This window comes from Meles meles, chromosome 9 (genome assembly GCF_922984935.1).
Source record: "Meles meles chromosome 9, mMelMel3.1 paternal haplotype, whole genome shotgun sequence".
Classification (NCBI taxonomy): Eukaryota; Metazoa; Chordata; class Mammalia; order Carnivora; family Mustelidae; genus Meles; species Meles meles.
In genome coordinates this window covers 40,691,845-40,719,284 of record NC_060074.1, presented here as the reverse complement: position 1 = coordinate 40,719,284, position 27,440 = coordinate 40,691,845, and the positions used below count along the sequence as shown (strand labels likewise).

Sequence of the window (27,440 nt, the reverse complement as noted above, 5' to 3'; positions counted from 1 at the left end):
ATGGAGTGCGGGGGGAGGGGACCTCGGGCCCAGTGACCCTGTGAGGCAAGGAAGAGGCTGTTCGGGTCCTGCTGGCTTCTCTGGGCTCTGCTTGTCCCCAGCTTGCCCCTCTTCTTGCAGTCCCAGGCAACTGGCCCTGGGGATCCTGACAGGAAGTGCTCCAGACTCTGGGATCCACCTTCCTATGTGCCCCAAACACCACTGGCTTTATCTGCATCTTGCAGTAGGAGCTGAGCTCCCTGTCATGGCCTGTCTCTCAAAGAGGAAACCCAAGGGGCCTGGTTTTCAGAACTGGAGACCCACAGGCCTCGACCTCTCTGCTCTCTTTCCTCCCAGCCCCCCACTGCCACCACCAGCTTTGACTGCCAATCTGGCCTCCACCCCCAAACTGTATCATGGTCAAGGCCTTGACACTCCGGCTGGGCCAGGGCAGGATGATGGGAAAATCTGGGGTCCCTGCAGAGCTAAGGAAGAGAGAGCAGGAGAATGCCAAGTCACAAGAGAATGTCAGGCGGGGACAAATCCGTACAAGATGTACCCAGGGCAACAGACAGAAAACAACCGGGTACCTCAGACGAGGAGATCCAGAAAGAGCTCTTCCAGGTGGGGACATCTGGAAGGGAGGCCAGTGCAGGTCCCTGAGATTCGTCCTGAGGTCTCTGGGCAAAGTTACCTTGGCACGTGCCTGGTCCCCAGGGATCAGGACTTCCCACCCGACACAGTTCCTGGGCTGAGATCACAGCTGGGCCCGTGGCCATGTTGCCCTCACCTGGGTTCTGAGGGCCCAGCCTGTCCCCTACAGAGCTGTCCCTTTATCTACTAGTCCGTAGGGTATGTGCCCCTGAGACTCCGAAGGCTATGGATAGGTTTAAAGCTCAGCTTCAGGGCTTGGGAGCTGGGTGAATGGGGGCAACTTTCTTTCCTTTGCTGGGCTTTTTTGTCTACGCATCAATTGGGGCCCATGCCTGAGGCCCCCTCCTGGAGTTTTAAGGCTCGGTGTGATGCAGCGGGTAGAGGACCGGGCACAGAGTGTGGCACTTAGGGCGTGTTCCACGTGTTTTGTTACGAGGCTCCACCTGCAGCGGTGGGAGGCCCGTCCAGACAGAGGCGGGGCCTGCTCTCTTCAGCCCAGTCCATGCACCGGGTTCCAGGCTGGGCACAGAGGGGCACAAATCTCTTTTGCAAGGAGAGGCCCTCAGGTAGGGCCTGCCCAGCCACGGGGCTATTAGGGGATCCCGGAAGCTGAGAGGGAACTAGAGAAGGACAGGAGGGCCAGGGCTGAGGCTCTTGGGCTGAGGGGATGCCTAGAACAAAGGCACAGAGATGGGGGACCTGTCCCCTTAAAGAGGAGGGATGTTTAGGGGAGCATGAGCCAAGAGGCTGGAAGGGGGTCTGAGGCCAGCTGAGAACCCGGGAAACCACGAAGACAACGAGGGGTCACAGAGGGTGTGCGTGCGGCAGGAACGGGCAGGGGGCAGCAGCCCCTGGGGGAGCAAGCTGCAGGAAGGGGGAACTAAGGACCAGACCCGAGACAGGGTGGATGGGAAGGAGGGGAGGAAGTAAGGTGAGAGAGACCTGGACTGGGCCTTGATGTAGAGAGTGAGGAAGAGGGGGGAAGCTAGAGGTGAGCTGGGTGTGGAGCGCGGTGAGCCTCTGGGCCCAGGAGGGGCAGGACCCAGGGCCTGGGCAGAGATAGGAGTCATGCCATGAGCTGGGCACAGCCTCCAGGGGACAAACAGCAGCTAGAGCCAGGGAAGGCAGGGCAGGGTGGGCAGGGAAGTGAGAGGCAGGGAAGATGTCTGTGTGTTAATGCTGTCGTGTGCCTGTGGGTACACGGCACTAAACCACACATCTTGGGGTGCCTGGGTGGCTCAGTCAGTTAGGTGTCTGCCTTTGGATCAATTCATAATCCCAGGGTCCTGGGATCGATTCCCACGTCTAGCTCCCTGCTCAGAAGAGAGCCTGCTCTTCCCTCTCCCTATCCCCCCCTCGTTTTCTCTCTCTCTATCAAATAAAGGGATAAAATCTTAAAAAACAAAAAACAAAAAACACATCTGGGAGCTATTTGGCTTGGTGGGGGCTGGGGGGGTTGCTATGAGCTGACCCCAGCTATGTGAGATCTTCCCATGTCTACCAGCTGTTGTCATCTGTGCCAGGCTCTGGGTTCCACAGCTGAGTGAGGTACAGGCAGTATGGGGGGGGATCGGGAGGGGGGTGCCCAGTCCTTGTACAGTGTACCCGACCAGACAAGAGAGGCTGACATCCCAAGGAGGTTGAGTGGCAGCTGGCCAGTGTAAGAGGCGATGGGAGAAAGGTGTATCAGCAACAGTAGCAGAACAGCAAGTGCTAAGGTCCTGAGGTACACGAGAGGCAGCTAAGTTCTGGGAAATGAAACTAGATCAGAGTGACCGGAAGAAGAGAGCAGTAGGAGGTAGGGAGACAGAGCGGGAAGGGCAGAGAAGGGTGGGAAGAAGTCGCTGCCTCATGGGTACACTAGGAGTGAGGTCTATCAGGAGAGGTGGGGAGGGGCGCCGGGAGCCGGAGGCTAGTGGGGAGGCTGGGCCTGCATTCGGGGTTGGAGCGAGCACACTGGTGCTGACAGCTAGCAGAGGAGCTCAGCGAGGGGTCTGCACAGGGGAAGCTCTTGAGTCCAGTTGAGTTTGGAGAGGATATGCACCACCCTCAAGGCCCAAGTATCTGAAAGAAGGGGGTGTGGTGTCCAGCCCTCCCTAGCCCCTGCCCGGTCGGGGGCTAGCCCCCCCAGGTGCTCAGGCAGGGAAGATGGGCGGCCCCTCCCACCACCGAGTCTCCGTCCGCAACAGGGCAGAGTGAAGGCACGGGCTGGGTGCTGGGGTATGTGGGCCTCTGGGGCCCCCCAGGCCTGCTGTGGGCACCTGGCTTTCCCACAAAAGTCTGAGTCAGCACCACCGTGGCTGCCTAGAGGCTCCAGCCTTCCCCCGCCCCCTCCCCACCGCCCCAGCCACTTGGGAGAGTCATTTCATTTCTCAAATTAAAAATCCATTTTGTGCTGTGAATAATAGATGGGATGAGCACTGGGAGGCTGGGCAGAGGACAGGAAGTGGGTTGGGGGTGTTTTCCAGGACACCAAGGAGATTGCAGGATGGACTGTGGAGTGGGGTGGGAGCTGGGTGGGCAGGGTGAAGGTTGGGGGCATGTCACCCTCCATCCCAGAGCTGAGGCAGGACAAGGACCCCCTTCAGCCGCCGTGGGGCTCCTAGGCCTGCCTGTTGGAGTGGCAGGCAAATGGGCCCCTGGCCTATCCCCACTTATGTGTAAGCCAGAGGGGGTGCCGGGAAGGTTCTGGCTTCAGGTAGGCAGCCGCCTTTGGAGGGACGTGTTTAGAGCTTCGCTTGCTAAAAGGTCTACAGACATGTCACTGGTGTGAGAACTATTGTCCCAGCGAGGGGGGTTGCTTTTTGTCCCTTCCCCAGAACCCAGACCTGGTGACACCTCACCCAGGAGGGGTAGGCTGGGATCTGGCCCAGGGTCAGGGAGAAGGCTGAGTTGAGGGTTTTGGGGGCCAACCCACACCCCTCCCCTCTGCTCCCTGCACCCCTTCAGGCGTTCTCTCTCCAAGGCAGTTTTGACGGATGCTTCCCAGGCTGTCCAGCTGGGCGCCCAGTCGCCTGGCTCAGGGCTTGGCTGGGTGCTGCCGCTGTCCTGAGTCCTGTCATTCTCTTGTTCCTCAGTCAGGGGGTCACCTTGACAAGCGGGGGCGGGGTAGAGGAACATTGGAACTGGATGTCTCCAAGAGAACACAGGAGCTGCGTTCAGCTTCTCTTTCCTGAGAAGGAAGGTGCAAAGGACCTGGTCACTCTTTACTGGCAAACTGTCTAGGGGATCTAGGTCCCCCTCGTGGGCCTGATCCCCAGGCCACTCTGGTGGGCTCTGGTTACCGTGCTCAGGACTGGGGTTGTCCTGGGAGCCTCTGGGGCTGGCTGTTGCAGGGTGAGGTGCTGTACAGAGCTCGCAAGATAGAGTGAGGCAGGCAGGTAGAGAGGCCTGGCTGAGACTGGGGAGGCAGAAGACCAGATCGATGATGGCTGGGAGCATGGAAGAGGGATGGCCAGGCGGGGGTCCAGCAGCTGACCTGGGAGGGAGGAGGTGCTGAGGGCTTGGGTCCCCCACCCCCTAGTGGCTGGAACAGCAGGGTCCCCAGGGAGAAATGTTTGCCTTTGTGCCTTTCTGTCGGAAGAGCATCGGCTCCCTGAGACAATATCCATTTTTATATTTCTTGGAAATTTCACGGCATTCATTTCAGGGAAAATAAAAGCTGTCATTGCTGGAGAAATGATACCAATCAGGGCCTGAAAAGGCTGGAAAATTATCCTCCTGGAGATGGAACGTTGAGGGAAAAAATGCAGATTAAAAGCACAAAGAGCCACTTTGCCACCGCCCTGCCCTCCCCTCCTCCCTTACGGAATCGCCACATTTTACATAATTCCACCTCTCCTCCGTGGAATTAATTGGACCCAAGAAGAATGTGTGGGGCAGAGGAGGACCCTGAAATGGCTGGAAGTGGAGGCAGAGAGGACCCAGAGTGGTGCTGTACAGATGAACAGGTGGAGAGACATGGGAGGGAAGCAGAAGTGGCCACTTGGGGCCAGGCTGCTGAAAAGCCCCAGGAAGGGGACAGGGCGATGGTGCCTTTGAGCCCTTGCCTTGTGGTTTTTATGAGCTGGGGTTCCACTGCAGCCTTGGGCTGCCTCATTGTCTAGCCCAGTCAGATAGGCTAGAACGGGCAGGCCTGGGAGCACTGGTGCCCTGGGGGGCCCCCTACTGGGGACACGGGAAGAGGAGAGGATGGGGAGGATAAGACCGAGAGCAGAGACTCCAGAAACAGTAGCATTGCCCCCATGGCCAGGCCCTGTGGGGGTACAATGGTGAGCTGGGGGGCAGGTGGGCCCTGCCTCAGGGGCTGGAGGCTGTGGGAGGGAGGTCCCACATTCAGAAAGCAAGTTGTATGGGAAGGTCCCACATTCAGAGACACCCACCCCCACCCCCACCCCATCCCTAGCCTGTGACTTCCACTAGTCCATGCAGCAGGAGCCTGAGTCCTGCGCTCTGTCTGAGGACTAGGGCTGGGCTGGCAGGCACCCTCCCCCTCTCCCTCCCTCGCTCCTGGTCCCCAGCGGGGGAGGAGCTCTTGCATTACTCCTCAGTTCTTTTCTCTCTTCCTGGCCAGGGGCTTCCGGAGCAGTGGGGGCTGAGGCCGGCTGAGGTTTGGAGGAGGGGTGCAGTCTCAGCCCTGAGGACCCCACCTCGTGCAGTAGCCCCCAAGCAGGGTGAAGGCTGCCTGGCCAACCACAGCCCCAGACGCCCTCTCGGGAGGGCTGGGTAAGGGCAGGGGCTAAAGGAGGAGTGGGACCAGAAAGCCCACGTATTGAAGGCTGCTCTGGGCCAGGCGCCGTGCCAGGAGCGTCCAGGCGTATTTCAGGACACCCCATAGCCTTGCTGGGAGTCTTCCTTAGGCGGTGCACCAGTCCTGTGGGCTCCCCTGGGATAATCCACGCGCCTCCTCAGCTCCAGCTTGAGCCCTTTTCAAGGCGGGCCTGGTAGGCGGCCCCGAGGCGGGGGCATCAGATCAGAAGGGAACCCTTTCCCGGGAGTAGCAGTCGCCCTCACTCTTCCCGGGACGCATTTGTACCTGGAATCCCCGATCCCGGAGCCTGTGCCAGCCCCTTGGGAGCGGGTCCCGCAGCCGCCGTCCCCGCCCCCGAGCTGCCACCGAGCTGCCAGGTAGCCGGGATGATGGGTGGAAGAAGGAGGGGGCGCGGGGGGCGGGCGGAGGAGGGTGGAGCCGCCGGCGCGCCCCCTCCCTCGGGGCCGGCGGGCGGCGCGGCGGCAGAGGAGGTGGTGGGCGCACGGAGAGAGCTCCCGCCCGCCCGGCTCCGCTCCAGCTCCAGCTCCGGCTCCGGCCCGGGCTCGACCCGCTCAGTTCCCGCTCGGCCCGGGTGCGCACCTGCCGGGTAAGTGGCATCCGAGTCCGCTGCCATCGCGGCCACCATCGCAGCCACATCCGCCGCCGCCACTGCGCCGAGCCTCCGGGCTTTGTCTGCGTCCCCGCAGCTCCGGCTCCGGCTGCGACTGCGACTCCCGGGGCTCGGCTCTCCGGCTCCGCGGACTGCGCGGCGAGGCGCTGGAGGCGCAGCGCCGGGAGCACGGGACGCACGGGCCCAGTTCGCTTCGCGCCAGGGGTGAAACTTCGCTCAAGTTTGGGTTCCGGGGAAAACCTGTTGAAGCCGGGAGTGGCCCAGGGCAGGGGCGGAGGAGCGGAGGGACGGAGGACGGAACCCATTCCAGGTTCTTAGGGCCGTCGGGGGTTTCTTCCTGATCCCGGGCGGGTTGGAGCGCGCCGCTTGGGAAAGGGTGGGAGGCGGGTGGGCATTCTGGCCACTGATTAGGAGACGGGGCTGGGGGTGGACATCCTCGAGGACAAAGTTTGGTTCTTTAGCCCGTTTTCCTGAGCGTCTGGTTCCAGTGCGGCTTCTGGGTTGGCGTACACTCGCCCCTGACCGCACCTCCTTTCTCTGGCCTCTGGCTTCCCCCTCCCCCACCTGGTCTTGGCTGTAGCAGGTCGCAGACGAGAAAGGCAATGGGAAGAGAAAGTCTTTTATTGAGGGCCTACTGTGTGCCAGGCCCGGTGCATGGTGCTCCCCTACTTTATGTCAGGGGCCTCCCAAGTATGCGGCAGGCATCTGTGTGCAGGGAGAGAGGAGGCAGGTTAAAGGACACTACTGTGCGTGAGGGAGCTGGTGGCCATCTGAGCCTTCCCCTTGCCTCATTCTCAGAGTGGCTGAGGGAGGCCAGGCCTCAGGCTCACTCGCTGTTGGAAACACGCGGTGGCCTCCAGCCTCCGAACCTAGGCCTGCGTCCCTCCTTCTCGTGCTGGTGGGCCCCGTCGGGCCCCAGAGCCTCTCTGAACCCGTGTCTACCCTTCCGGCAGCTGCGGCCCGGGAGCCATGCGGAGACCCGCCAGGAGGCCCGCGGCCCCGTGCACCGTGTAGCTGAGATCGCCAAGGGCTGCGCAGCCGGGCCAGCGGCACCATGGAGACCCCATATTCGATGTCTGCGCACTACGACGAGTTCCAGGAGGTCAAATACGTGAGCCGGTGTGGCACGGGAGGGGCGCGCGGGGCCTCGCTGCCCCCTGGCTTCCCGCTGGCCGCGGGGCGCAGCGCCACAGGGGCCCGGGCGGGGCTGCCTCGCTGGAACCGGCGCGAGGTGTGCCTACTGTCGGGGCTGGTGTTCGCCGCCGGCCTCTGCGCCATCCTGGCCGCCATGCTGGCGCTCAAGTACCTGGGCCCGGGCGCCGCGGGCGGCGGCGGGGGCGCCTGCTCCGAGGGCTGCCCCGAGCGCAAGGCCTTCGCGCGCGCCGCGCGCTTCCTGGCCGCCAACCTGGACGCCAGCATAGACCCGTGCCAGGACTTCTACTCCTTCGCGTGCGGTGGCTGGCTGCGGCGCCACGCCATCCCCGACGACAAGCTCACTTACGGCACCATCGCGGCCATCGGCGAGCAGAACGAGGAGCGCCTGCGGCGCTTGCTTGCGCGGCCCGGGGGTGGGCCAGGCGGGGCCGCCCAGCGCAAGGTGCGGGCCTTCTTCCGCTCGTGCCTCGACATGCGCGAGATCGAGCGGCTCGGTCCACGGCCCATGCTCGAAGTCATCGAGGACTGCGGGGGCTGGGACCTGGGCGGCGCTGCTGAGCGCCCCGCGGCTGCAGCGCTCTGGGACCTCAACCGGCTGCTGTACAAGGCCCAGGGCGTGTACAGCGCTGCCGCGCTCTTCTCGCTCACGGTCAGCCTGGACGACAGGAACTCCTCGCGCTACGTCATCCGCGTGAGTGCGTCCCCCTCCCCGGTTACCCCGCCGCGGGTGGGGCGGGCCGGGACCCGGGACGTGGCGGCCCCGCACGCGCGGCCCCCGCGCAAGGAGACCGGTGCAGAAGGGGAGGGGAAGAGAGAGGAGCGCGCACCGGCAGAGCGCGGGAGGAGGGCGCAAGTAATTTCCCTCGAGTAATTACGGTGTTTAGTGGAGCCGCGGGAGCCGCAATTTGCCAGTCCTGTGGCAGGCTGTGAGAGCACAGACCGAGGGGTGTGCCGGTGGGCTGGGGCGGGCCAGAATGCCCTGGGCCCCAGCTCTCGGGTGGGGGGTAGCCCGCAAGTGCCCTTCATATGTGGGGAAGGTGAAGGCTGGCGGGAGGAAGGATGGGGGCAAGGGCTCCCGCCTCCCGCGTGTCGCCAGGCTAGGCTGGGGAGGGGTGGGGGTTTCTACCAGCTTCTCCGGATGGAGGGGTAGTGTCTTCGTGCTCCTGGGGGTTGTGTCAGTGGCTATCTGGTCCGTCCTCTGGTCAGTCTGTTTTCAGGCACCTGGCACGTTGATCTCTGATCTCTGACCTCTGACCCCATCCCTCTCCCCAGATTGACCAGGATGGGCTCACTCTGCCTGAGAGGACCCTGTACTTAGCTCAGGATGAGGAGAGTGAGAAGGTGTGGGGGCCTGGGGTGGGATGGCAGGGACGGCGTGGGGCTCCGGGAGGGTGGGACTAGGGCCTGACACTGACCCCCACCCTTGAACTGTCCCCTCTTGGTGCAGATCCTGGCAGCATACCGGGTGTTCATGGAGCGCCTGCTTAACCTGTTGGGGGCTGAGGCTGTGGAGCAGAAGGCCGCAGAGATCCTGCAGCTGGAGCAGCGGCTGGCCAACGTGAGGGAGTGGGAGGGGAAGCTGTGGACTGAGGGGCGGCTGTGGACTGAGGGGAGAGGGCCACGAGGCAGGTCTGGGTCAACACTCACCTTCACCTCCAGATCACAGTGTCAGAGTATGATGACCTCCGGCGGGATGTCAGTTCCACGTACAACAAGGTGACGCTGGGACAACTGCAGAAGATCACCCCCCATGTGAGTGCAGCCCATGCTGGGAGGTGCCGATCCTGGGGCTCCTGGGCCATCCCTTCCTCAGGGCAATGGATGGGCTCCTGTGTCCACCTTGCCTCTCCCGGACTCCCTCCCTGTCCTCTGTGGTCCCTGCCACACCCAGCCCCACTGTCCCACTGCCCGCTTGCCCCATGACAGCTGCAGTGGAAGTGGCTGCTGGACCAGATCTTCCAGGAGGACTTCTCGGAGGATGAAGAGGTGGTACTGTTGGCCACAGACTACATGCAGCAGGTGTCCCAGCTCATTCGCTCCACACCCCGCAGGTACCGCTGCCAGTTACCCAACCCTGTCTCCCTGCCACTCCAGGCCCCCTCCCCTGCACCCCACATCTGTCTGCTGGGTGAGCTTTGAATTCCTGCTTTCACTTCTGTCCAGTAGTCACTCTGGGGTGGCAGGTGAAGAGCACTGGAATAGGTAGGAGTCCAGATCCCCAGGTTCAGACGTGGCTCTCAGCAGCTCCCTGGGACCCTGGGCTGGGCTTGTGGGCTGCCCAAGCTGCAGCTTGCTCTTTCGGGGATAGTGAGGCTGAGTGAGCCCAAATCACAGAAAGGGAAACTGGGACTGTAGCCCTGCTGCCCCAGCCATCCAGGGCATAGCCTCCCTGGTGTCTGGCTTCCCTGGGGACGAGCAGAGGCCTCCCAAGGCCAGGCCTGAGGCAAACAGTCACCTTGAGCACTCCACACCAAAAGCATCTGGCACTCCACGGGAGGGGGAGCCGGAGGCGCATCTTGCTGTGTGGGGGCCCAGCCCTTTTCCCTGCCAGGGCTCAGGCCTCCCCACGTTCCATCTCCACATACCAGAATGACCCTCACTCCTGTGTGGGTGATAGGTGTCACCCCAGAGGGGTGGGGGTGCCCTTGGGTGGCCCTGACATGGGGGCATGGCTGGACACCCAGAGGTCTCGCGTGGCCCTCAGGATCCTGCACAACTACCTGGTGTGGCGTGTAGTCGTGGTCCTGAGTGAGCACCTGTCACCGCCATTCCGTGAGGCACTGCACGAGCTGGCCCGCGAGATGGAGGGCAATGACAAGCCACAGGAGCTGGCCCGTGTCTGCCTGGGCCAGGCCAACCGCCACTTTGGCATGGCACTCGGAGCCCTCTTTGTACACGAGCACTTCTCAGCTGCCAGCAAGGCCAAGGTCAGGCTGCTCTGGACCTGGGGATTGGGTGCGGGTGCTGGGCTGAGCATTAAGTCCTCCCACAGCCTCAGTCTGAGATTAGGGAGCCCCATATATCCCCATGCAACAGGGACCCAGCCTTTCTCTGGGGCTCCAGACTACTTCTCACCAGGCCACCTCCCCCAGGAAGCCTACCTGGTCTACCTACCACAGGAAGACTTCCCCCTCAGGCTCCTGCCCATCTTTCTCTGCCATGCCCAGTAGGCATGTCCTTGGGAATGCGTGGTCCTTGCTGGGGTGGTTTGCTTCTAGATTGTGAGCTTCTCGTTGGGTGCAGGGCCTCCCACCTCCGAGGTCTTGGCGCTCAGCACTAAGCTTTTAGGCCGAGGAAGTGATACTGAATTAATGGTACCCCACTTGCCAGGGGGCCCAGAGCTAAGGCCCCCGGTGTGGACCCCTGATCCCTGGCCCCGACCCTTCAGGTGCAGCAGCTTGTGGAAGACGTGAAGTACATCTTGGGCCGGCGCCTGGAGGAGCTGGACTGGATGGATGCCGAGACCAAGGCAGCTGCTCGGGCCAAGGTGCAGTGGACCCTGTCCACTGGTGTTCCACAAACACTTATTGAATGCCAGCTGTATGCCAGATGGGGGTGACCGAAGAGACAAGATGCCCCTTGTGGAGTTGGCATCAGCCGGTCTAGTCTCCTCCGTCCTTGAGCCCCACCTTGAGGCTGGCCCTAGAGCTTTCTCCCTTGGGGCGGTGGGGGCTGTCCCCTGAGGCCCTGGCCCACTCTGGCCGCCATCTTGCCCGCAGCTCCAGTACATGATGGTGATGGTGGGCTACCCGGACTTCCTGCTCAAACCCGAGGCTGTGGACAAGGAGTATGAGGTGGGTCTTTGCCTGGCCCTGCCTTGCCCAACAGGGGGTGGCTTCGGACCCTTGGTCAAGAGCCCCTGGGTGGTTCACCATCCCCATGGAGGAGGAGCCACGGCCCTTAGCTGAGGGCCCCTTGGAAGACATGGGGCCGGCTCCACACGGTCTGGCCAGGCCCCTGCCCCGCCATTGAGTGCTGCCCATCCCCCATGCAGTTTGAGGTCCACGAGAAGACCTACTTCAAGAACATCTTGAACAGCATCAGGTTCAGCATCCAGCTCTCAGTCAAGAAGATCCGGCAGGAGGTGGACAAGTCCACGTGGGTGCCTGGCCCTGAGCTGGGGGAGCCAGGGAGGGAGGTGCCGTGGGGAGAGGCTCCTTCCCAAGGCCTTGAGGCTGGTAGGGCACACGGCCTCACAGCCATGCTGGTGCAAGTGGTGGGAGAGGCATTGGGGGGTGGGGTGCTCAGCCTGGGGGAGGCACAGGGCGTGGCTACAGGCTGGGCCACGCCTTTAAGGAGGAGCCAGCTGGGAGGTGGTGGTGGGGCCTCCCTGGCTCACCCCCTCATCCCTCCACAGATGGCTGCTCCCGCCGCAGGCCCTGAATGCCTACTACCTACCCAACAAGAACCAGATGGGTAAGGGGCCCTGTCCCGCAAGGGGGCCGGCGGAGGTGGGCGGGTCTCTTGCTGACCCCGCCCTCTTTGCAGTGTTCCCCGCAGGCATTCTGCAGCCCACGCTCTATGACCCTGACTTTCCACAGTGAGTACCCAAGCTGGCACAAGCCAGAGCCGGCTCTGCAGTCTTGTCTGCCGGGTGCATGAAAGCTGCTCAGAGTGTCCTGACCCGGGCCATAGTCATGACAGCGACAGATCCTGGGTCCCCATTGTCTTACCTCAGCCTTGGGTATTTAGAAAATGTGTAGGGTTTTTTTTTTCTTTCTTTTATTTATTTTTAAAGATTTTTTAAAAAGATTTTATTTATTTGACAGAGAGAAACACAAGGAGAGAGGGAACACAAGCAGGGGGAGGAGCAGAAGGAGAAGCAGGCTCCCCACTGAGCAGGGAGCCCAATGGCAGACTGGATCCCAGGGGATCATGACCTGAGATCATGCCCTGAGATCCCTGGAATCATGACCTGAGCTGAAGGCAGATGCTTAGCTGACTGAGCCACCCAGGTGCCCTTCTTTCTTTTAAAGGTCCTGAGTTCTCCCTTACCTGGTTTGAGGCTCTTTTAGGTGTTTCAAAAGTGGAGTGAGACCCTAGTGATGAGGAAATAGGTCAAATCCCACATGAGGTGCCTGAGTTTACCTCACATTCCTCCAATCCGGTCTCTTCCCCCATCCCAGCGGTGTTAGGTGGGATTTCCTAAAAAAGCAGCTGCAAAGGTATCATTGGTCCCTTTTACATATTGTGTGAGCACCCTGAGGCATGAGTGTCCCAAGACTCTGAGGACTCCAGCATGGCCTCCCTGGGCCACCTTTGGCCTTTATGGGGGCCTCCTGGGGCCTGGGCAGCAGCACACAGCTCCCAGAGGGCGTGCGAGGCTGGAGCCTGAAGCTGCTGCCGTGGGCCCAGGTCTCTGAACTATGGGGGCATTGGCACCATCATCGGACATGAGCTGACCCATGGCTACGACGACTGGGGTGAGGCCCGCGGAGGCTGCAGGGGATGTTGTGGGAGGGGAAGGACAGGTGGTGGGGGCAGGACAGTGATGGGCTGGGTGGGGGAGGGGGTTCTGGGGCTGAGAGTCGATGCCACCCCTCTGCCCATGGCCCACAGGGGGCCAGTATGACCGCTCGGGCAACCTGCTGCACTGGTGGACAGAGGCCTCCTACAGCCGCTTCTTGCGCAAGGCCGAGTGCATCGTCCATCTGTACGACAATTTCACGGTCTACAACCAGCGGGTGAGAGCCCCCTGCTGCCCCTGAGGCCCAGCTGGGCACAGATGAGCATGCACATCTGCGTGCACACACGTGTGCCAGGTCCCCGTGCACATGCCTGGGGTCTGCATGGACATTCACTCAGGCATGTGAACAAGTTCACATGGACTCATGGGACATGAGGTGCAAAGGGGTCAGAGCCCCATCGAAACCCTCTGGGAAAGGGAGAGAGAGTGGGGGCCAGGGCCTAGGGCAGCAAGGCCTGAAGAGGGTCAGTGCGCCGCAGACAGCCCCTGGCCTCTTCCCTTCTTGGCAGGTGAACGGGAAGCACACCCTTGGTGAGAACATCGCAGACATGGGTGGCCTCAAACTGGCCTATTATGTGAGCTGCCCCTGCCTGGCCCTTCATTCCCCCAGGGAGAGGGTGGGGGCTGATGAGGACTTAGCTAGGGACATAGGGACCCCTGCCTCCCCTCCGCAGGGAGCTCTGGACTGGGAGGGGCGGGGCCTGTGACTTGCACAAGGTCCACTGGAAAAGAAGAGACCCCCAGGCTGTCTGCAGAGAGAGCAAGGAGGGCTGCCTGGAGGAGGCAAGGACTGCCAGGGGTTAGCCCTCCCAGGAAGGAGCACAGCTCAGGGAAGGTGGAAGGCAGGGAACCTGGGACTCTGGACTGTGGACAGTAGGAGGAACAGGGGCTGGGAAGGGGCTGACTGGGTGGAGGGTGAGTCTTTCTCCACGCGGGGGCCACTGCAGCTCCACACTGTCACCCCCAGGCCTATCAGAAGTGGGTACGGGAGCACGGCCCGGAGCACCCACTGCACCGGCTCAAGTACACACACAACCAGCTATTCTTCATTGCCTTTGCCCAGGTGGGGCCTGGTGGGGACCGGGTGGGCACTGGGCAGGGGCGGGGACGTAGCTCTCAGCCTGTCTCCCACCAGCCAGGCGGAGATGATGGCCCTGTGGGTTCGGAGAAGGGGGTAAGGCCCAGTGTGCTGGGGGGAAGGCTGGCAGGCTCTGCTCAGCAGACCCCTCGGCTTCATCTTCCTTTCTCCTCCCCTCCCCGACCCCGGGGCCCAGAACTGGTGCATCAAGCGACGGTCACAGTCCATCTACCTGCAGGTGCTGACGGACAAGCATGCCCCTGAGCACTACAGGTGCGCCCATCTGCTCGCGCTGGGGCTCCCCTCCCTGTGTCTATGGTGGGAGCAGGCGGGAAGGGGGATGGGCAGCTGGGGGGTCGGGGCCCCCGGGGACCCTCTCCAGGTGGGTGCGTCTCTTCTCTTGCCCCAGGGTACTGGGTAGCGTGTCCCAGTTTGAGGAGTTCGGTCGGGCCTTCCACTGCCCTAAGGACTCGCCCATGAACCCAGCCCACAAGTGCTCCGTGTGGTGAGCCTGGCCGTCCGCCCGCCCTCACCACCCGCCCTGCATGAGTCGCCTCCCTGCTGGCTGCCGGGGCAGGCATGGACCCGGCGCCAGCCTGCTGTGGGCGCCATCTGCCTTCTCAGCCCCTCTGGGACTTGGCCTTCTTGCTGTCCCTCGCTTCAGGAGGGGCCTGGAGCAGGCATGACATTGGGCTCCATGAGGGCGTCGGACAGAGACGCTGGGGTCCCAACTTTGGCTCTAAGGAGCCAGCCCACCCCCCAACACCGGCCAGGCCGGATCGTACAGGCCCCACCTTCACTGTGTTCTCGATGCCCGGTCTGGTCAATAAAGTGCTGTACCGTCGCCTCGGTTCCTTCAGGGGGCCCCAGAGCAGTGGGGCTGGAGGAGTCCCTTTGTGGGGAGGCTCAGACCCTTTGCACAACAGGGACCCTGGATGAGATCTGTCTCTTCCCCCAACCAGCTGTTCCTCCCTCCCCCACAGTCCTGCCAAGGCTCCTGTCCTGTTCTGGGGGTGCCCCCAGGCCAGGCACCGAGCCAGTGGTCTGTACTCTTGTGTGACACTGGGACTCACTTCCGCTGAGTCTAGACACTGTGGGACCTTCTGCAATGACTCTTAGCCAGTCACGAGCCCAAGCCTTGGGCTCAGCATGTCCGAGAGAGGGGGACTGGGGGCCGGGGACCAGTCCGTGCAACATGAGTCACCCTCCAGTCTGGAGTGGAGGCTTCAGGGATGGGAGAGAGGAGCGGTCACGGTCAGGTGCTGAGGCTCCAGGCCTGGCCCGGGGCAGGCTGGGGAAGAGGAAGGACGGCCCCATCGTGGCAGGAGGGGGGGGTGTGCTCCTCCTCCCCCAGCACCGCTCCATGTGGCCTGTCCCCATCTCCCCCAACTCTTGCAAGCCCAGCTCCTGTCAGGCTCAGAGTACATCTGTCCCCATCTCAGCCTTGAGTGACATTTAAAAAGTTCCTGTGTCTGAGCCTCAGGCACAGCAACCTTGGGGAGTGAGAGCGCAGGTGCCTGCGCTGATGGGACCCTAGTATAAGGGGCGCTCCGTGACTCCAGGGGCGGGGGGGGGGGTCTCTACAGAGAAGAGGCAGGAGCCTCCAAGGACCCCGTGGGAACAGGCGAGCTTCCCAAGGGCTGGGCCTCTCCTTCAGGGGACTGGGGAGGCCGCAGTCCTCAGGACAGAGCTGTTCCTCAAGGGCAGAGGTGGGGCCCACCGGGACAGGGAGCCTGGTAGAGGCGCGGTGTTCAGGAACTACCTTGGTTTCCCCTCAAAACCCCTTTCCCTCTGTGGTGGGCGCGTGTATGCCAGATCCCTCAGCTGCTGGCGCACTCCAATGTGCCTCTGGCAGCTGGAGCAGAAGCAAGTTCTCTCCTTGCCACCCACCAGGCAGGGCCTGGTGTCTGGGACCCTCTGTACCCTGCGCCACATCCCAGCCATCTACCGGGGATCCTGGCGGGAATCAGAACCCCTGGGCTCAGCCCTTCTGCCTGCAGTGCCCCGGGGGCCCTCCCGGTTCCCCAGCTCCACCCAGGACAATCCCTCCTATCTCCCGTCCAGCTTGGAAGAGGTTTGGGGTGTACGGGCCCGGGGATGTGCAGCCAGGAGACCCACCAACGTCGCCTCCGCTGTGCCTCAGGACGGGGTGCAGTGAAGCCCTAGCGCCCCTGGGGATGAGTCCCTCCTCCTTCCATCTGGGCCCAGCTGAGGGGGCCAGAGGGGCTCGGGTGTGGGGTGGGGGTGGTGGTGGGCCCCTGGGAGAGGATAAAGTTTCCCGGCCTGGAGGCTGGTCCAGCAGGAAGCCAGGGAGCCCTGGGCTGCGAAGCCCCCAGGGGCGCCTCAGCCCGACAACCCTGAGCTGGGCGATAGAGATGTTGCCGCTACCTGGGGCTGCCGGGCTTCTCAAACTTCTTCAGGGAGAAGGGAGAGGGATCATCGGGTCAGAGGGACCTCAGGCGAGGCGCACCCAAGCACAGAGTCCTGGTGCGTGGACAGGGCCCGTGAAGTTCACACACAAGCCATACAACCTGGAGCCACAGTGTGGACCAGCAGGGCACGATGGTGACATTGCATGTCACCCACTGGTTCCCAAACCGCCTTTCCAGACAGACCCTGGGTGCATCCTCACCGTGGCCCAGCACCATGGACAGAGTGACCGGACAGCCCCCTCAACAGGGAAATGGAGGGGAGCACAGGGCTCGACTAAGTCACGCTCTTGCACTCAACATCGGCCCCCTCTGTGTCCTGCTCGGAACCACATACGTAGCGTCGCTGCAGGCCGTCCCTGCCAGGACCTGTCTGCCAGGCCTCGTGCTAGCAGCCGTGCTGAGGATTAGTGGACGGATTCTGCTGGGGTAGAGGAGCCAAGCGGGGTCAGCACGACTGCCCGTTTGACCTCCGTTTCCTTTGTGTTAAGTGAAGGCCACGAGTGCAGAGAAGCCCCTTTGGGTGGCCATGGTGCAGGTTGGATAGGGCTGGGCCCATCCACCCCCGATCCCCGGGGGTGTGGGCGTCCTCGGTGCACGGTTCCCTGGGATGACAGAAAGCAATCTGCAGCTAAGCATTTAAGAGCAGGGAGAGGAAGGAGGATAGCTCACAGCTGTGGGGAAGCTTCAGGGTGTCCACCTGTGTGCCCATGTGCGGAGCGCCTCCCAGTTCCTCTGGTGGTCCCCGTTCTGCCATCCCACGGCTTTGAGACCTTGAGACCAGGGGTCACTGCTGGGGGACCTGGCAAGTGAGTCTCCCTCTGGGTCCCAGGAGCATCATCAGCCAGGGGGCTGCCTGTGATGGATGGGTGCTGGTGGTGAGTCTGCCCCCCCGCGCCCTGCCCCACCAAGTCTTGCACGGCTGCTGTCTCGGCAGTGTCAGCCGGACTCCAAGTCCTCGGGAACAAGGAGGCTGGGAGTACCCGCGGGCTGGGGCACCCACTCTGTGCAGATCTGGGAAGGATTGGAAACCAGCTGGAGAGGGGTGCCTGAGCTTCCCTGCCTTGGGTCTCAGAGGGAATGTGGGTGTTGACAGCCCTGGGGTTTTGGTGGCACCCAGGAAGGGACACAGGTTGCTTGATGCCACCGAGCAGCCATAAGCCCCAGGCCTTTCTAACCAGCTCAGTGGAGCCAGATTCAAGTTTCTGCCGTCCCTGTGGCTGCTTCTGGGCTGACCCGATGTCCAGGGGCTTGTGAGGTACCGTAGAGGCATTATTTTTATTTATTTATTTTTAAAGATTTTATTTATTTATTTGACAGAGAGAGAGAACACAAGTAGGCAGGGTGTCAGGCAGAGGGAGAGGGAGAAGCAGGCTTCCCGCCAAGCAGGGAGCCCGACATGGGCCTCCATCCCAGGACCCCGGGATCATGACCCAAGGGGAAGACAGCCACTTAACTGACTGAGCCACCCGGGGTGTTCCAGATGCAATATTTTTAAATGGCTTGACTCCCCCATTTTAAAAATGTTGGGAGGCCCAGGGTCCTCCATATGCAAATACCTCTGGGGGTGGGTTCTCAGGGGGCTTAGCTTTCTCCTTGTGCCTCCTTTCCCACCGCTGGGCCCCTGTGCTGGGCAGCTCCCCTATTCCTTCCCTCTCAGAGACCACCCGCACGAGACTGGGTGGAGTCACAGACTTTATGGAAGGTTTGGGGTGCTGCAGGGGCCCTCTCTGTGCCTCCTCTCCCTGCTCTCCTGCATGCCTCCCCCTCCCCCAAACTGGCCTTAGAAACCCACTTCCTCTGGATTTGTTAAAAACAGCCATTTCCCTTCTCCCCTGCCAGCTCCAGACTGGTCAGAGGCTAAGCACGGTCTGGAGCCCAGAGACTGTCCTCGCAGGCCACCCAGCAGCAGGACAGCAGGCTGTGCCAGCCCCGTGGCCCTCCTCCCATCCCACAGCTTCTGTGGGAGGCCAGACTCCTGGAATTTGAATGGCGCATTGCTGAGCCAAGTCTGAGGACAGCATCTCCCCGGAGACATCCACCGGGTCACCCAGCATTGCCCGCAAAACTGCTGGGGATGGGGACTCCCAGATCCCGAGCCCCCTTCCCTTTGGGGGTCCCTGCTCTGTGATGGTTCCGATCACAGGCCCTTTGGTCCTCCCTGTCACCCCACGCGGGCTGCATGGGTTCACCTGAGGCCCAGGCCCCTCCAAGGGGCCCCCGCATGAGCTCATTAGGTCGGATGGGAATGAAGCGGCGCCCCGCTCTCCCACCTCAGCTGCCGCCTGCCCGGGAGGCTCTCTGGCAGCAGCTCAGGCTGATTCATTGGGCAGCAGGCAGCTCGGATCCCGGAGCCCCTGTCACATGGTGCCGTTAAGCCGCATCTCTCCTTGTCTATAGTTTGCATAAATAATAATAATAATAAAAAAAAAAACCCTCTCACCTTCCTGTGAGACCAGAACGTCGCAGGGACCACTGACAGGGATCTGCCTGGAGAGGTCCGCACATGGCCATTTCCTTCTCACCCGAGGCACCCAGGGCAGGGAGGGAGGGGAGCGCCACACTGGCTGATCAGGAGACCTGCAGACTGGTGAGCAAAGGAAGGGCAAGGACAGGGCGTCCCTCGGGGCCTGGATGCCCCCCTGGGTGAGGGTGGACAGTGGGTGGCCTCACCCTTTGAGACGGGGGAGAGGAGGGCAGCTGTTTCTTCCCTGAGGGGCGGCTTGGGAGCCTCCCAGTTTGTCCCTGGGCACTGCGCCCAGCACGCTGGCACGGCCTGGGCTTCCCCAGCGACAAGGTTACGCCAAGGGGAGCTCTGGCTGCCTGCTGTCAGCGCTTGGACTGCTGAGGCTCTGTTCGGCTAGAGTAAGGAGGTCCAGGGGCCACTTTAGATCAGAGGGTACAATTGGAAATACTGCACACCTTCCTGGAGGCCTGGGTGGGGGGAGCCCACCAGGAGGCAGAGGTTGGGGGGTGGGGAGACCTGTTTCTGGAAAGGGGGAGTGGGGGCTCACAGCATCAGATGGGAATGTCAGCCTCAAGGTCAGGACAAGGGCACATCTGGCATCCTGTCTGGGGCCTCCTGAGAGACAGCGTGTCTGTTTTTCCCCATTGAGACACATCCTGGAGCAGCCGCCTGAGCCGTGGGGGGCTGGGTGCGGGACACTCCATGAGCTGGGGCGTGAGCCCGACCAATGATGAACCCAGAGCCAAAGGGAGCTGTTTAGCCTGAGTCCTGTCTGGGAGTCCAAGCATGCCTGGTCCCCTATCTGCTTAAAGGGACCCTGGGCCTTCCAGAGTGCCCATTGTGGGCTGGGCTCCGTCATCCTTAATCCACCGCGGCCTTGCTATGACACTGAGCAGGGCCACCCTAATGTGGGAGTTAGTATGTTCGTGTTTAATGTCGAGCTCCCTGCTGGCCCCTGTACCCTGTCATTGGGGCACCCAGCCCGACATGGTCACGGGTGTCCTGGGCAAAGAGAATGAGGTGTTCAGGGAGGGATACCCCTTCCCTGTTTGCTCACTGCCAGTTCTCTGTGATGCATTAGAGTTTAGCGTGTCTGCCTAAATGGATTCATTTATGCAGTCTGGTTTTTAAACAAACAAATCCTCCAAAAACAAGTAGCTTCCCAAAGAGTCCGTACAGAAATTACAAATACGCAGATAATCCCTCCCTCCTCCGCAGCAAGCAAGCCCAGAAGTGGCAGCAAGGACACGTCCTCCCTCCTGACACGGGCTCGTCCTCACCCACGGTGCACACCTGATGAGAAACGAGTCCCAAATAACCAAAATAAACAGAGTCGAGCCAAGCTGCTGGGAAAGATTCCCCCGAGTGACTGCTGCCTTGAGGCGCTCGTCAACAGCAGCCGGAATCCTCCTGGACAGCAAGGCATTTAAAAGCGAAGCTTCCTGAACATGGAGACAAACCCCCACAATTCTTTTTCCGGTGATGTTTAAAGTTAGGTGCTTTCAACTCAGTACTTTTCTGATATTTCCCTAAGCAATGATAAATATTTGGAAAGCTCTTTTAAAGTTTCTTGCATAATAGCATGAGACAAAAAAACACCTACCACCAGGCAGACACTCAGGGCTTTTTTTTTCTGCCGCAGTAAAAATGGCAGAAACAATGAACAGAAAATGATCTGTCGACAAACCGAAAGGCATTTCTTTGTCAGAAAATACTGTTGAAAGATGTAGAGAAAACACTACCACAGATTGGAAGGGAGTGTTAGCACAAATTACCCAGTGTGGGAGGTTTGCTGCGCGGTTTCCACGTATCTCAGCTTAAGGTAACTGCTGGCTTCTGGTCTAATAATGAAATACACAAACCATTTGTGTGTGTGTGTGTGTGTGTGTGTGTGAGAGAGAGAGAGAGAGAGAGAGTCAGAAAAGGAAAGATAGAGTAGAGAAGATATGTGCTGAACAGTGAATGCCTTGTTTAACAAGAACAATTGCAAACGGCGGAAAGTGTCAGGGGACCCCCGATGGAACAGCTACCAGGGAAGGGTTTTTTAAAGGGTTCTGGATGAGGGAAAGATAGAGAGAGAGAGATAGCAGCACCTCCAAAACTCATGCACTGGTCCATCCAGTCAAACCAGGAAAGAACTAGAAGCTAGAGAGCAAAGAAAAGGCTGCAGGAACCCTCAGTGGTGTTAACTTTATAAAGTCAAGTTTGTTCTAATAGAGTGGAATCTCTATGATCCTTGGCAATAAGATTGGGTGTGACCAGGAAAACTTCCAGACCATGCAGAATGAGTGAACTTTATGAGAAAGAATTGAAAAGGGCTGTCGTGAACCCCCCTCTCTCTCTTTCCTCAGAGCCTGCCCTCCTTCTTAAAGGCTGAGGTGCTGACATTTCTTGAGGACGCAAGAGCTGTGGGTTTTAGGGACGCCGGGGTGGCTCAGTCGTTAAGCCTTCAGCTCAGGTCATGATCCCAGGGTTCTGGAATCGGGACCCACATCGGACTCCCTGCTCAGTGGGAAGCCTGCTTCTCCCTCTCCCACTCTCCCTGCTTGTGTTCCCTCTCTTGCTGTCTCTCTCTATCAAATAAATAAATAAAAATCTTAAAAAAAAAACTATCAGTTTAGGCTCCCAGGAAAACTATTGGAAAAATAGATTCACCTTTGCTGCCTCTGCCTCTCCCAGGTAAAGACATTGAAACAAATGTTTGAAAATGTTTCCACATGGGGCACCTGGGTGGCTCAGTGGATTAAGCCTCTACCTTCAGCTCAGGTCATGATCTCAGGGTCCTGGGATGGAGCCCCGCATCGCATCTGGTGCTCTGCTCAGCAGGGAGCCTGCTTCCCCCTCTCTCTGCCTGCCTCTCTGCCTACTTGTGATCTCTCTCTGTCAAATAAATAAATAAAATCTTAAAAAAAAAAAAAGAAAATGTTTCCACGGACATACCAGTTGGTGGTTAATAACGTATCTGATCCCATAAAACCTACACATTAAAACAAACAAACAGACAAACTTGGAAGCAGAAACTGTTTTTTAAAAATGTAGCTGTGATTTCCATGCCATAAAATTCACTCATTTAAAGTGTACAATTCAGTGGTTTTTAGGATATTGAAAATGATGCAACCATTACCACTGGCTCTAGAATAACCTGTTTTTTAAACCTGTAGAGTTTTATATTTTTTTAAAAATTTCATTTTTTAAAAAGTAATCTCTATCCCCCAATGTGGGATTTGAACTTATGACCACCAAATCAAGAGTTGCATACTCTACCCGCTAAGTCAGCCAGGCACCCCTAGCCCTGTAGAGTTTTATTTATTTATTTTAAAAGTTACATATATTTATTTGAGAGAGAGAGAGAGAGCAAGCATGAATGGGGTGGACGGGCAGAGAGAGAGAGAGAGAGAGGGAGAAGCAGACTCCCTGCTGAGCAGGGAGCCCGACTCCTGACTGGATCCCAGGACCCAGGGACCATGACCTGAGCTGAAGGCAGATACTTAAACTCAGGTGCCCCAACTTCTAGAGTTTTAAAATGTAGAGTTTCCTTGGGCTTTGAACCCACTTATGAAACACACACATGCAGCACCCTCACATTGGTTTGTAAGACCAAGTAATTGACAACAGGAAGACAAATACAGCATCAGGGTTTTATCAAGTCCTTGCATAACGGGTGGATGGAGTTTAAAAATGAGTATGATGGCTCAGGGAGCCTAACTAATGATGCCCTTTTTCCATCCAGCTCCGATATTTTTGTGACAGCTACTAAGGTCCAGAATTGAAATAAACTGCCCTGAGGGCCATGCTTTCAAATCGATGTTTTACAGTGCAAAATCAAGATTTTAGTAAATAAGAATTGTAACAACTCAGTATGGTGACAGATGGTAACTAGACTTACTGTGGTGGCCATTTCTTACTGTACGTATATATTGAATCACCACGTTGGATGCCTGAAACTAATACAATATTGTATGTCAATTACTCTTCAATTTTTAAAAAGATCTTAGTAAATAAGAAAGCATACTCAATCACATTGATATTTCTAGCGAGAGCAAAATGTTTTTTTGCACCTTTGCAAATGTACAAATAAATTTGTAATTTTGTAAAATTTATTTAAAAATATAGGTGATTTCACTTTCATAAATTCTTTTCAATGTTCTGCTAGCGTGGGTTAGATACTCTACAAATACATCTATATTGGAGTGAGTGCTCCCGAATATTTTTGGATGGAGGTCAGAAGTGTTTGGAGTCTGCACCTCTCCTCTGGTTTTCCAGCTCCCACCTCTACCCCCTTCCCGCAAACAAAAAAACAAAACAAAACAAAACAAAACAAAGCTCTTATCTCTAAAATAATCAGTGATATTTTCCAAGAGTCAGGTCATGTTATGCCTCTGCTCAAAACCTTCCAGTCATATACCACATTTTGGATAAAGTTCAAAATCCTCACCCACCTGCTCCCATCCTTCCTTATGTCTCAGGTTTTACCCCCTCCCCTACCCCACCCTAACTCTCTGATCCAGTTTTAGGCCTGGACTAGCACTTGCCAATTGCTGCCTCAGGGCCTTTGCACGGTTGTTCCTCCTGCATGACTCAAGCCCTCACTTCCTTATCCTCACTTCACTGCCTGCACCTGGCAGCCTCTCCCTGACCTCCTGATCTGAATTATCCACCCCAACCTCTCAGTCACAGACATCCTTCTGTGCTCCCATGTGCTAATGATTTTTTCTTTCTAGAATGTATCACTACTGGCATTACACTGTGCAATGGTTTATTTGATTATTGCTTTGTCTCTCTCAGTAGAATAGAGGCACGGGGAGGAGAGGAAATCTCCTCTCCTCACAGACCTGTGCCCAGCACCTAGATGGTCTCCCAGAGGGTATGAGGGTTGCTCCAGGACTGCCTGCTCTGCCTGCTCCTTGGGTCTCCCAGCCTGGAATGGGCACTGGGGCATGAACATCAGCAGCTAAGTGACTCGGGACAAGTCTCTCCATTCTGTGTCAGCATCTCCTTTCTGTAGTAGTACTGGGCCCCAGGAGGTGCCCATGATGGATGGTACCGCAACCCGGCCCCAGCAGTCTCCTCGTCCACCTTGCAGGGTCCCTTGCGGGGTGAGAGGAAGCCACAGTTTTCCGGGCACCCGGACATGCCCGAGTCCTCGGTCCCAAGGTGCTGTGAAGACTGAGGTCAAGAAACGTGTGTGCTGCGGGGTCTGGGTGAGTCGTGGCCCTGTGGGGGACACCTCTAGCACGGTGCCCGCCTGGTCCTCGGGCAGGGCAACCTGCCGGGCAGAGTCTGGTGGTCGGAGCACCCCCGTCCTTCCCCTGGTGTTGACGCTGGGGGATCGAGAACAGCCCACGGAGGGCCCGTGGGTGCCCCGGAAACCCGCCACCGCAGCCCTCTGGGGGCGGGGCGGCCCTCACCCAGGCGAAAGTCTGGGGGCGGGGCCCGCGCTGGAAGGGAAGGGCCTTCGGGGGCTGGGCCTAGGGCTGGGGGAAGGACAGGGGTCTGGGGGGAGGGGGCAGAGGGGGCGGGGCCCGGGGGCTCCGGGATCAGGGCGTGGCACCGACCAGCAGCCCCAGCAGCAGCGCCGCTGCCAGCAGCGGCAGCGGCAAAGGCGCACCGGCCGGGCCGCGGAGCGCGGCGTCGGTGGGGGAGGCCGAGGGCGGCAGGCCGGGGAGCGCGCCGTCGGTGGGGGAGGCCGAGGGCGGCAGGCCGCAGTCGGTGTAGGGCTCGAGGCAGGCGGCGAAGGCCATGACGTGCGCCACGAAGCTCTGCTCCTGCACGCCGTGCACCAGGTGCGCCTGCGGGCCGCGCGCGAACACCGCCACGTCCTCGCCGCCGTGAGTCTCGGAGTCAAGGGGCGCCACAGCCTGCTGCTTGTAAGTGGGGTCGTCTGGCCGGAGAGTGGGGCTTCAGGGCCGGCGGGGCGGGCGGCCTCCCCCTCCCGCGAGCTCCCCACCATGCCGGCCCCCTGCCCCCCGCCCCCCGCCCCCCAGGACCGCCCCGCCTCCCCGCGGTGCTCACTGCTCTGGCTGTCGTTGACGTTGGGCCGGGAGGTTCCCGTGAGCGCGTATTGGCCCCCGGGGCCGTTGCCGTAAAGGATGGAGGTGTAGGCCTTGTTGTCTAGGGCTATGCTGGGGGCCAGCCCTGCGGGGGGAAGGGACCTGCTGAGCACCCCCACCGCAGTGAGGGCCCCCTGCGTGCCCAGTCCAGTCTTCACAAGGCCCGACGAGGCGGTGGCTACTACCGCATTTGACAGGCGAGGAAACTGCGACTCAGAGCCATTTCTGCCATATAATCTGGGAAACAGCTCTGGCTACCGCAAATGGAGGGCCCTGCCTACCGAAAATGGAGCTCCCTCGCAGTGTGTAGCCACCAAAAGAGAAGACGTGAGAGTGGTCAGCGGTGACAAGGGTCAGGGTGTCCTGCTCCCTTGTGATCTGGCTGGCCTTGTCGATGGCGGAATCAAACATGACCGCCTCGGTCAGTGCCATATAAGCCGTGCCGTCATGATGACCGTGGTCGATGCGGCCTCCTGCAAGCAGGGCACATGGAAGGCGGACAGTCCCCAGCCGCCCTGACCAGTCCCACTCCTCTGATCTGCAAGGGGCTGCTGCTCACCCTCCACGAAGAGGTAGAAGCCACGGGGGTTCTTGCTTAGCAGGCGCACTGCCACCTCTGTCATCTCCATCAGGGACGGGTCCTGGATCCTGTTTCGGTACATCTCATACTTTGTGTCTCCCGGCTCGAAGAGGCCTGTGGGAAAGGGGGACAGTGGTGACTGGCTGGGGAGTGGGGAGAGTCCATGGCCTGAACATCTGAGTATCTGTTTGGCTTTCTGAGGACCAGGGAGGCAAGGGTGGGGAAAGTGGGGGTATCTGGGGTCATTACCCATGAGGTGTGTTACAGAGGGGTCCTGGGATGCCTGCATGAGCGCCGTGCGATTCCACACATACCGGGCACCCTGGGAGGGGCAGAACCGAGACTCAGTCCATAGCCCTCTGATCCTTGTCCCTGCTGTACCCCTTGCACCTGCAGGCCCCCATCACCTGGTACTTGGCCAGCCACTCCTGCACCAAGTTCCGCCCATCCAACCTGACTCCATTCTGTCTGGTGTCACTTGGATACTCAGGGTCTGGAGTCCCCTTGGAGAACATGTACTTTCGGCCTCCGCCCAGGATCACCTGTGGCCAAAGGATTGGGCAGGTGGGATTGGGCCCTGGCTGGCCCTTTGCTCCCTTCTCTGACAGCCCATAGCACCCTGACTAGGTCTCTGGGTACAGCCTGGACCCAGCTGTACTTTCTCCACCACCACCCCCCTTCCCCAAGCCCCTGGAGACCCTGCCAGGCCCCAGAGCTCAGGCTGTCAGTGTCCGGGACTGTGGTCCCTATGGGCACCTCGCCTCCCACCCTCGCCCTTCATGTCCCACATCAATGTCCATGTTGGAGATGAGCTGCTGGGCAATGTCCTGGCATCCCTCTTCCAACGCCTTGGTGGGCATGTCGGCGTCCGAGTACCAGTTGCGGTTCACTACATGGGCGTATGTGCCAGCTGGGGAGGCGTGCTGCACTCTTGTGGTGGTCACCACCCCAACTGACTTCCCTGTTGGGGGGCAGAGGTCAGCATGAGTCCCTGAGGTCTCTGATCCTGCCTCTGCCCATGAAGCTGGCCCCAAGCCCACCTGCTTTCTTGGCCCGCTTCATAACGGAAGTGACCTCATTGCCCCTCGTTGTGTTGCACTGGTTCAAGCGGGCGGCTGCACTCACACCAATGGTCTGGTAGTTGGCCTTGACCCCACACAGGTAGGCCGTGGCTGTACCTGCACTGTCTGGCACCTGTCTGTCCACGTTGTACGTCTGGGGACAGAGACACCCTCAGGTTCTGACACCATCAGACGCCCAAGATCCTACCCAGGCCCCAGGGCCCACCCTCACTGCCCTAGTGCCCCTAAATTCAGTCTCCAGATTTCCTGGGGCCTCCCCTCCTGCCACCGTCCCCAGCCCCACCCCCGCCCCTCTAGTGGCGGGCACCCTGAGGCCACCCAGCCTTTACCTTGGACAGAGCCAGATAAGGAAACTGGTCCATGGCCAGGGGTGTCTCAGGTCCCAGTTTGCCATTTATTTGCCCCTTTAGGATCCGAGTGGCTGTCACTGTGGGCACCCCCATCCCTAAAGGAGCATACCTTATCAGAGTTGGTCTGTGGCCACTGGCAGCTGGGGGTGCCAGGGGTGCAGGGGCCACAGGTATGGCCAGCCTTGTGCACTCACCATCCCCCAAGAAGAGAATGAGGTTCTTAGCAGCTGTCTGGATGGGCTGCAGCTTCTTCGCGGTGTCCAGGGCCTGCGCTGCCTGTTGGTTCCAGAAGGCTGGGTCCTCCTCCTCCACTGGCCAAGGGGAGAGGGGAGGCCAGGTCAGTCCTGGGGGAGGACTCTGTGTGTGGGGCAGCCAGGAGGTGCTTCTTTACCTGGGATGATGCCGAGGGCCAGCCGTGGCCTTAGGCCCAGCAGCAGCAGCAGCGCCCAGGCCCCCTGCATGCCTGTGGGGTGGCGGAAGGGCGGCAAAGCCAGGACTCCGGGCAGGCTGGAACCCCAGGAGGGCCAGAACTTGGGTACCAGCTGCAGTACAAGCCAACTGGGCTTTAGTCTGGGCAGGACTTTGTCCCTGGCTGTAAAAGGCTCCATGTCCCTCCCATTGCCCCAGGTGGCCACCCTGGCCCTGCCCCGCCCTGTGATGTGAAGTCCCGTTGCAGGAGGGAAGTGGCAGGGTGTGGCCAAGCAAGCCCAGGGGCAGGGGGCCTCGAGAGGGCAGATCTGTCCAGCACAGCAGAATCCTAGCTGTCAC

General features: G+C 59.8%; 2 protein-coding genes across 2 annotated transcripts; one reads left to right on the top strand and one right to left on the bottom strand.

The window, feature by feature from the left end:
* The first annotated feature begins 5,906 nt into the window (after positions 1-5,906).
* Positions 5,907-14,525, top strand: ECEL1 (endothelin converting enzyme like 1). Its single transcript, XM_046019379.1, has 18 exons — positions 5,907-5,990; positions 6,968-7,860; positions 8,442-8,510; positions 8,617-8,727; positions 8,829-8,921; positions 9,096-9,220; positions 9,874-10,096; positions 10,558-10,656; positions 10,889-10,963; positions 11,164-11,267; positions 11,527-11,585; positions 11,658-11,709; positions 12,525-12,592; positions 12,729-12,853; positions 13,146-13,211; positions 13,604-13,699; positions 13,911-13,987; positions 14,124-14,525. The coding sequence occupies exons 2-18, from the start codon at positions 7,069-7,071 to the stop codon at positions 14,221-14,223; spliced, it is 2,334 nt and encodes a 777-aa protein (XP_045875335.1). The 5' UTR covers positions 5,907-5,990; positions 6,968-7,068; the 3' UTR covers positions 14,224-14,525.
* Positions 14,526-22,693: 8,168 nt separating this feature from the next.
* ALPI (alkaline phosphatase, intestinal) lies at positions 22,694-27,233 on the bottom strand. Its single transcript, XM_046019733.1, has 11 exons — positions 27,064-27,233; positions 26,867-26,983; positions 26,652-26,767; positions 26,281-26,455; positions 26,029-26,201; positions 25,648-25,782; positions 25,490-25,562; positions 25,220-25,354; positions 24,942-25,133; positions 24,623-24,745; positions 22,694-24,491 (listed from the first exon to the last, which is right to left on the bottom strand). The coding sequence occupies exons 1-11, from the start codon at positions 27,131-27,133 to the stop codon at positions 24,148-24,150; spliced, it is 1,653 nt and encodes a 550-aa protein (XP_045875689.1). The 5' UTR covers positions 27,134-27,233; the 3' UTR covers positions 22,694-24,147.
* Positions 27,234-27,440: the final 207 nt, after the last annotated feature.